The following is a 9,450-nucleotide window of genomic DNA, read 5'->3' as shown; positions in this document are numbered from 1 at the left end:
CCTATAATCGAAGTATTTGAGAGACTGAGATAGGAGAAGTGCAGGTTTAAGGCCAGCTTCAGCAACTTAGCAAGGCCCTCAGCAACTTAGTGAAACCCTGTTTCAAAATAAAAATATAAGCTGGGTGTGGTGGCACATGTTTGTAATCCCAGCATTTGGGAGGCCGAGCTAGGAGGATCACAGTTCGTGGACAGCCTCAGCTACTTAGGCCCTATTTCAAAAATAAAGAATAAAAAATAGGGCTGAGGGTTTAGCTCAGAGGTAGAATGCCCCTGGGTTTCATCCCAGTACTGCAAAAAAAAAAAAAAAAGGAAAAATAGTAAATAAATGAAAATATAAAAAATAAAGCATATCTCAGAGGTAGAATGCCCCTGGGTTCAATTCCCAGTACCAAAAAAATAAGTCATCTTTCTACTCCACACCAATGAGAGCCCACTCAGCTGAATTTTATTTTCAGTACTAGGGATTAAACACAGGGACATTCTACTTCCTGCACTCACAGCCCTATTTTTTATTTTGAAACAGGGTCTCACTAAGTTGCAGAGGCCTTACTAAGTAGCTGAGGCTGGCTGTGAACCTGTGATCCCCCTGTCTTAGCCTCCCAAGTTTGGTATTATAAGCATGTGCCACCATGCCCAGCCACCTGAATTTTAACAGATGAATGTGCCTCTCTGCCTGTTAGGTCTGCTTGCCTGGCCAGCCTTTGCAGTCTGGAAGGGCCTTTATATAAGCCAGGGAGTCACCCCTAGCAGCCTTTGACCTGTCCTACCTCCAGTGGAGAGGGGAGGGGAAGCACACTGCTGCCCTCCTTCCTAAATTCTTTCCCTAGGGTGACACTCAGAACTGGCTTGCAAAATGATTACCCCATTTTAGGGGCTTTCAGCCAAGCACTCAGGCACTCAGATTTCAGGATGAAAAAGAAGGTGTTGTCCAGGGCAGAGGGAATGGTTGTTGATGTCCTACCTCAACAGTGAAAATAACTGCATCCCAGTCCATCTAGCCCAGGACACTGGTCCCCACTGACACACAATGGATGTGTGTGTTCACTCACCCAGTGGCCCAGGATAGACTCCCCCCAAATTCTTCTGAAGATGCAGGTTGGATCTTGGGGGTCTCACTTGAGGACTCAGGAAGCGGTGCCAAGGTGAGTTACCTATGTCATATAACCCTGACCCCCTCCCCTCAGTAACCCCTCCCCTCTGCCCTCCATGGGCAGAGCTGGGCTATTTGTACTTCACATCAGTACTGTTCACTCTAAGGTCCCAGCTTTATCATGCACAGCGAAGCCCACGACTAACTCAAAAGACATTCTGCGCTCTTCTCCAGTTCAGTGTGATCCAGATTCTTCACCCACCCCTACCCCGGAAACCCACACCACCCTTCTGGCCTGTTTCGCTCTCAGGGTCGTCCACATGCTCCTTGGCTTCGGAATTCTCCTCACTCAGCACCCCCTAGTGACCTACAGGTGGAAGGGTGGGGGAGTCATCTCAGGACGGCCCAGGGGATTGGGTGTCAGAGTTCTGGGCACTGGGAGCCCAGTCCTTAGCTAGCCCTCCCTAGCCGGCTATAATTAGCCAGGTGGAGCTGCTGGCTGGGACAGGGGTGAGCTCCCTCTGCACACAGCAGCCGGGAGCCACAGGCGCTCCAGTGAGAGCAGAGCAGAGGCTGGTGTCGCCTGCGGGGTACTAAGAGGCTGGGGGAAGATGGGAGGTTTTGGGTGGGGGTAGTGGACCTCTCCACGCATGTTTCTAGCATGCTTGGACCCCAGTAGTGGAGTTCCAGCCCTGCTCAGCTCACTCCTCCAGTCACCTTGAAGGTTGGAACGGGGAGAGACTGACAGCTCCTTTAGCTGGAGACTTGGTTCCTCTAGCTTCTCTGTAGGCTAAGATGACCTTCTCTCTTGCCTGCTCACCTGCAGCAATCCGGCAAACCTGGGCCATGAGCGTCTTGGACGGCGCCCACCATCCCTCGGACCTGGGACGGGTCTCCCTTCCAATGCAGAAGGACGGCCTTGGATTCGCTTTGCCTGCTCGGAGAAAACCCACCTGGCCTCCCTCCCCAGACGAGGATCCCGGCTTACTTTCCTTTCCTCGGGAAGAGCCTGGCCCCGGACCCCCGGGCCCAGGAAACCTCCCTTCTCCAGCTTTGTCCCTAGAAGAGGAGGAGGAAGAGGAGGAGGAGGACCAGGATGAGGACGGGGGAGAGGCGTCGCAGCCCGAGGGGCTGCGCAGCGAGCAGCACCCGAGCCAGTTCTTCGCGGAAGCCCAGCGGCTGCGGGAGCAGAAGCTCTTGCTAGATGAAGAGGTGTCAGTCGGGGGACGGGTATATGGGGTGCATCGGGTGATCTTGGCCGCAGTCAGCAGCCTCTTTCGAAGCAGGCTGCTGGGCGGTGGAGGCCCGCGGCCCCGCTGCAGCCTCGACGTGGCCCCGGGGGGCTGGGAGGCCGTGCTGTCCTTCGCCTACGAGGGGGTGCTGGGCCCCGCCTCGCGGGGGGATGTGCTGGCTGCGGCCGAGGCCCTGGGGGCGCCCCGGGTAAAGGCCGCAGCGCAGCGGAGATGCGAAGGGGCAGGCCACGCGGGGGAAGATAAAAAGCAGGTCAGCCAGGCCGAGGAGCTTAGGGAGAACCTGCACAGCATCGAGCTTCTGTACCGAGAGGGCGTCGGGTGCGACCTGGAGCTGGAGGCCGAAGGCTACAGGCTGCGGGGTGAGGGCCCGTTGTGAGAGGCATTGCATGACCGCAGGTGCATGCTACCGGCATGCTGTGTGCACGCAGCAGGTGATTTGATCTCCACCATTGCGGCTTTGATCCTTGCTGCAGCCAGAATTTCCCTAGGGTGACTTTTGGCGCCAAGCCAGCGTCACCGAGATCTGCGCAGGCGCAGTAGAGTTGTTGTTTTCTGCACACATTGACGGGTTTAAATTGATCCTTCAGGCTGTGGGTTTTTTCCTGCCCAGTAACAAGGAATTTACAGCCAATTGGCTGGAGCTAAGGGTACAGTTCTTGGCAGTAGAACAGACACAAAACGATTGACTCAAAACATCTTAATCTAAGGCCCTTCTTGGCATCTTATATTCAGTATACAGGAAAAAAACCGAGGCCCCAGCTGCAAACCCTCAACGATCCTAAGTGCTTGACACGAGGGCAGACTTGTGGGTTCTGCAGCTAATGAGCAAGGACTGGTACTGTTCATCCAGAATCATAAAATCACCAGGTCATAGCACTTAACTCTGCTTCTCAGCATAAATTGTTACTTAGGTTTTACTAAAATTTAGTGAGATTCAGGGTACCAGGAATTTTACACACACACATCTCTTTTAATTCTCATTGAAAGCTAGTGAGGTCATACCATTGTTCCTAGGTGCAGACAGGAACATTAAACTCAGAGGTGTTAACGAATTAGAACAGGGCACATCTCACACCATCCAGTCTGCTTCTGCTGGGCTGTGCATTGTCAAGACACATAAACTTTAGAAAATGAGCCGAGAGTGGTGCGCACACTTGTAATCCCCGTGCTTGGGAGGCGGAGACAGGAGGATCGCTCAGGTTCAAAGCCAGCCTCACTGGCTTAAGAGACCCTGTTTCAAAATAAAAAAAATATAAAATAGGTCTGGGAGTGTAGCCCGGAGGTAGAAGGGTTTCCAGGAACCCCAGTACCACCAAAATAAATAAATAAATAAATAAATAAATAAATAAAATTAGAAAATGGAGTTGTAATGTGGCACAAGAAAAGTTTTAAGTTACAGCTGGGCATAGCTGCACACATCTGTAATCCCAGTGCTCAGAAGGCTGAGACAGAATGATCACAATTTTTTTTTTTTTTTGGTGGTGGTACTGAGGGTGGAGCCCAGGGGCTTTTCTACCTCTGGCCTATCCTCCCAGATCTATTTTATACTTTTGTTGGAAACAGGGTCTCACTAAATTGCTGAGAGCCCCACTCAGTAGCTGAGGCTGGCTTGGAACCTGTGTGATCCTCCTGTCTCAGCCTCCCAAGCATGGGGATTACAAGCGTGTGCCACCACGCCCGGCCAGAATGATCACAATTTTGAGGCCAGTCTCAGCAACTTAGTGAGACCCTGCTTCAAAATAAAATAGGTCTGGGGGTATAACTCAGAGGTAGAATGCCTCTGGGTTCAACCTCCAGTACCAAAAAGAAAGAAGGAAAGGAAGGAAGGAAGGAAGGGTGACAGCCATCAGATGAGGTTAGGGCGATGGTCATTCTTGAGTGGTAACAGTTTTCCAGCAAAATCCAACAGAAGGGCTGACAGCTGTGGCTCTTGCAATTGTAAAAGAAAGAACTTTATTCCAGAAACAATAGACAGACCTATATGGTGCACATTGGTCTATTCAGTTTATTTTGTCCACACTTTTAGCAAATGCCATCTTTAGCATCTTCACAGCTTCTTCCACCAAGGCTTCTCCCAGAGGTTGGGAAGGTGGCTCGGTGGTAGAGTGCTTACCTAGTATATCTGAGGCCCTGCATTCAATTCCCAGTACCGCAGTAAAAGAATCTTCTAACTAACCTGTTTCCAAAATCCAAAGCAACTTCATGCCACTAACATAAAAATCATGCAGGGTGCTTGAAATTGTTAAAGTCCAAATGCCACCGGTCTCTGCCCAAACCTACTAAATCAGAATCCCTGGGGGTGGGGCCCCCGAAGCTTCATCCTAAGCACTCCATGGAACTCCAGCGCACTGTGATCTGAGCCTGCGGCCTGGGGTGGTTGGTCCAGTGCTGGGTTTGCCACATCTGGATCGGGCCTGATGCTGAGTCCTCTGCTTCTTCTCCTCTTCCACAGTGCACCGAGCTGCCCTGGCCTGTGGCAGTGAGTTCTTTGGGGCCATGCTCCTGAGTGGGATGAGGGAATCCCAGGGAACACAAGTGTCTCTGCGTACCATCTCTCCCCAGGACCTGCGATTCCTTGTCTCTTTTGCCTACTCCGGGGTTGTGCGGGCAAGATGGCCAGGCCTGCTGAGAGCTGCCCAGGCTGCCTTGCAGTACCAGAGTTCTTCCTGCCTGGATTTGTGTCAGCGAGCCTTGGCACGAGGCCTCAGCCCCACACGTTGCCTGGCCCTGTTCCCCATGGGTGAAGCCCCCGGGTTGGAGAGGCTCTGGAGCAAAGCTCGTCACTACCTCCTCAGCCACCTGCCCACTGTGGCTTCGTGTCCCACTTTCCCTTCTCTACCAGCTGCCTGCCTGGCCGAGCTCTTGGACAGTGACGAGCTGCATGTGCAGGAGGAGTTTGAGGCCTTTGAGGCTGCACGGTGTTGGCTAGCTGCCAACCCTGAGACCCCAGAGTCGGAGGCCAAGGCCCTGCTGCGCTGTGTCCGCTTTGGCCGCATGTGCACCAGGGAGCTGCGGAAGGTGCGGGCGGCTGGGCTCCCTGCACCGCTGCCCCCAGACCTGCTGCACCAGCTGATGGTGGAGGCCGAGGTTCCAGGTCAGGAGAGGTGGAGGATGCCTGACCGAGCACTGGTGGTGATTGGTGGGGATGAGCTCACACCTGACTTGGCCCAACGACAGCCATCTCGAAAAGTGTGGTGGGCCCGGGCCTTCCGCTGCGGCATAGGACTGGTACGGACTGTGGAGTGGGGGCGGCTGCCCACCTTGCCTGACCCGGGGCGCTTCCGGCATGGGGCTGCGAGCCTGGCTGGAAATGACCTCTATGTGTGTGGGGGACAAGATTTCTACAGCCACTCCAACATTCTGGCGTCAACTCTCAGGTATGGCCCTCAAACAGTGGGCAGGGTGTGTGGCAGGCCCCAAGGTGGGTGAGAGAAATTGCTCACCTAGCCAGCCACGGGCTCCCAGAGTCATTCTTTCCATCTCTTGTCCCACTATACCCAGGTGGGACCCCAGTCAAGAGGACTGGGAGGAGGTGGCTCCTTTGTGCCAGGCTCGGAGCTTTTTTCCCCTGGTGGCATTGGACGGACAGCTCTATGCCCTGGGTGGCCGGTACAATGGCATTGCCCTGAACTCTGTGGAGGCCTATGACCCTGGGCTCAATGTCTGGAGGTGAGCAGGCGAGGGGCGATGGGGAGAAGGCTCGCTTGGAACAGAGGCAGCGCTGAGGATGATAGTTGCCTGATCTTGTGCCCTGTTCTCCCTTAGGCCAGCACCTGAGCTTCCAACAGCACGCTTTGCCCACGCAGCCGCCGTCTTGGAGGGTCGACTGTACGTGAGCGGTGGCTGTAACGGGACTGGCCAGTTCCTGGCCTCATTGCTGCACTATGACCCCAAGCTTGAGAAGCCAGGGACACTTTTGAGCCCAATGGGGGTGCCCCGGGCTGGCCATGTCATGGCTGCTCTGGGCGGACGACTGTATGTGGCAGGTGGGCTAGGTGAGACTGGGGACCTGCTGAGCTTTGAGACCTATGAGCCAAGGACTGATAGCTGGACTCGCCTGGCACCCCTGCCCTCCCCCCACGTGGGGGCTGCGGGTGCTGTGCTGCAGGGGGAGCTACTGGTGCTGGGAGGCTACAGCCACCGTACTTATGCGCTCTCCCACCTGATCCATGCCTACTGCCCCGGCCTGGGCCGATGGCTCTGTCTGGGAACTCTGCCGAGGCCGCGGGCTGAGATGCCTGCCTGCATCCTGACACTCCCCACGGTGCAGCACACAGCCATGGCTCCCACCCTGCACCACACCAAGCCTGCTGGGTGAAGGGGGAGAAGAGTGTATGGGAGGAGGAAGGGATGAGAAATACCTCGAGAAAAGGACAGAGAAGAAGAGGAGAGAAAAAGAAGACTTTATTCCCAATAGCATTTTATTTTCACACAGTGCTTTACAGTTCATAAACTGCTTTTGTATGTGCGATCTCCACTGAGGAAAAGGTGGGTGCGGAACTCCTGGGGACAGGGTGTTGGGGAGGGGCAGGAAGCTGAGTATTTGAGTAGGAGAGGCAACCCAGGAGCAGTTCCACAGCTTAAGGATTCTTAGTGGGGGAAGTGCATCCGGTTGGGAAGAGTCATACACTCTAAGCCAGGTGCACACCTGTAATCCTAGTACTTGGAAGGCTGAGAAAGGAGGATCAGAGGTTCAAGCCCGGCCTCAGCAGTTTAGTAAGACCCTCAGCAACTTAGCAAGACAGTGTTTCAAAATAAAATGTAAAAAGGGCTGAGAGTGTAGCTTGGAGATAGAATGCTCTTGTGTTCAATCCCCAGTACTTAAAAAAAAAAATCTCAGCCGGGCATGGTGGCGCACGCTTGTAATCCCCACGCTTGGGAGGCTGAGACAGGAGGATCGCACGGGTTCGAAGCCAGCCTCAGCTACTTAGTGAGGCTTTCAGCAACTTAGTGAGACCCTGTTTCCAATAAAAATATAAAAAAGGTCTGGGAGTATAGCCCGGAGGTAGAAAACCTCTGGGTTCCACCCCTAGTACCACCAGAAAAAAAAAAAAAAAAACTCCAACAGGGGCTGGTGGTATAAGCTCAGTGGTACAGCACCCCTGCCTAGCATGAAAAAAAAAAGCACACACAAAAAATCCACCAGTCATAATGGCATACACCTGTAATCAGTGGCCAGCCTGGGCCACTTAGAAAAATCTGTTTCTCAGCTGGGTGTGGTGGGGCGCATGCTTTAATCCCAGTACCTGGGAGGCTGAGACAAGAGGATTGCAGGTCTGCAAACAGCCTCAGCTACTTTGTGAGGCCCTCTGCACTCAGTGAAACCCTGTTTCAAAATAAAGAATAAACACTAGGCTGAGAGTGTAGCTTGGAGGTAGAATGCCCCTGGGTTCCATCCCTAGTACCACATACACAAAAACATTGTCTCAGAATATCAAAATAAAAATGAAAAAAAAAAAAGTCCAAGGTTGGAGCTTAGTGGTAGAGCACTTGCCTAGCATGTGCTGAGCATTGTGAAGGAATATAAAAGAGGAATCAGCTCTGGTAGCCAAAGCACAGGGGCCATAGAGCTCTGCTAGAGAAGCGCCCCTCACCCTGGATCTGGGAGAGCAATGTGGCAAGGCCACGAGTTTGCGGGATGTGAGAGGAATTGCCAGCCCGCCCTCTCCTGGCACGTGCTCTTGCTGCTCTCCTATCCCTGGGGCCTAACCCCCATGCACAATATTCTTTCTCAAGTCTGGCGTTCCTCAACCCAGATGCTGGGCTTTCCCCAGAGCCTTTTGGTTTGCCTGTGAGGCGGAAGGACTTGCATAGCACAGGGCCTGAGGGGCCTGCAGAGCCCTCCAGGGAACTGAGGTGGGAACGGGGAGAGCTGTGTGTTCTGGGGAAGAGGAGAAGGCCCAGGAGGCAGGGAGGCAGCCAGAGTGGAAGAGGGGTGATTCGAGGTTTGAGGGGATGGGTGGGTGAGAGAAGTTGGAGTCCTGTCCAGCTTCTTTCCTTCCCCTTGGGGAGCTGGGGCATCAGGGATGCTAACAGGACATTTGTGGTGTGAGGTCCCATGGCTCATGAAAGAGCGAGAGGCAGGAGGTCTCAGGGGAGCCATTTTTCCTTGTCAGTCGACTATTTTCCCCGGAGATTTTTGTTTTTAATCTGCTTCCCTTTTTCTTCGCCAGAGAAGGTTGAATCTGAAGCGTCCTTCATCCTGTCTTTTTTTTGGGCTTTTTTGTTTTGTTTTTTATTTTTGCCTCTTCTTCCTCCCTCACACCATTAGTGTGTGTGTGTGTGTGTGTGTGTGTGTGTGTGTGTGTGTTTGTGTGTTACCTGGGATTGAATCCAGGGGCCTTCTACTTCCTGGGAGATGTGCTCCCAGCCTTATTTTATTTTTTAACTTTGAAACAAGGTTTCACTAAGTTGTCAAGGCTGGCCTCAAACCTGGGGTGCTCTTGTCTCAGCCTTCCAAGTACTGGAATTACAGATGTGTGCCACTGTTCCCGGCTCCTCCCTCACACGGTTATTCATTGACTATTCTATGCTAGATAGTTTATGAGTCGCCAAGGATTCAAAGGTCAGAGACTTCCTGATCAGAGAACAGACTTGTAAAGTAATCTAAGTGTCATATCATGGTAGACTTAGAAGTATGAGCAGAGTCCAGTGAGGGTCCAGAGGATGGAGGCGTGAACTCTGCTCAAGGCAGCTTCTGTTAGGGAAGGCATCACCAATAAGCGTAACTGAACTACATCCTGAAGGCATCTACAAACTCATCAGGTTGAGGCTGAGAATGTAGTTCAGTGGCAGAGCACTTGCTTAGCATGTGTGAGGATCCAGGTTTGATCCCTAGCACTGCAAAAAAACAAAAATACATATGTAGAAATTCACCGGTTAGAGGAGGTAGGCATTAGAGACAAAGAAAGAGAGAGAGAGAGACAGAGAGAGAGAGAGACAAAGAAAGAGAGAGAGAGACAGACAGAGAGAGGGAGAGAGAGAGAGAGAGAGAGAGAGAAGAAGAAGAAGAAGAAGAAGAAGAAGAAGAAGAAGAAGAAGAAGAAGCAGGAGGAGGAGGAGGAGGAGGAGGAGGAGGAGGAGGAGGGAGGGGGAGGGAAGAGGG

At 52.8% G+C, this 9,450-nt stretch overlaps 1 protein-coding gene across 1 annotated transcript; it reads left to right on the top strand.

Moving 5' to 3' along the window:
- Positions 1-1,938: 1,938 nt before the first annotated feature.
- KLHL33 (kelch like family member 33) lies at positions 1,939-6,663 on the top strand (the record flags this gene model as incomplete). Its single annotated transcript, XM_080707070.1, has 4 exons — positions 1,939-2,704; positions 4,798-5,722; positions 5,847-6,014; positions 6,111-6,663. The coding sequence occupies 4 exons, from the start codon at positions 1,939-1,941 to the stop codon at positions 6,661-6,663; spliced, it is 2,412 nt and encodes an 803-aa protein (XP_080563196.1).
- Positions 6,664-9,450: the final 2,787 nt, after the last annotated feature.

Source organism: Muscardinus avellanarius, assembly GCF_963383645.1.
Source record: "Muscardinus avellanarius genome assembly, chromosome: 12".
In the NCBI taxonomy this organism is placed as follows: Eukaryota; Metazoa; Chordata; class Mammalia; order Rodentia; family Gliridae; genus Muscardinus; species Muscardinus avellanarius.
The sequence above is the reverse complement of the archived record's forward strand: the minus strand, read 5'-3'. Positions and strand labels throughout refer to the sequence as shown.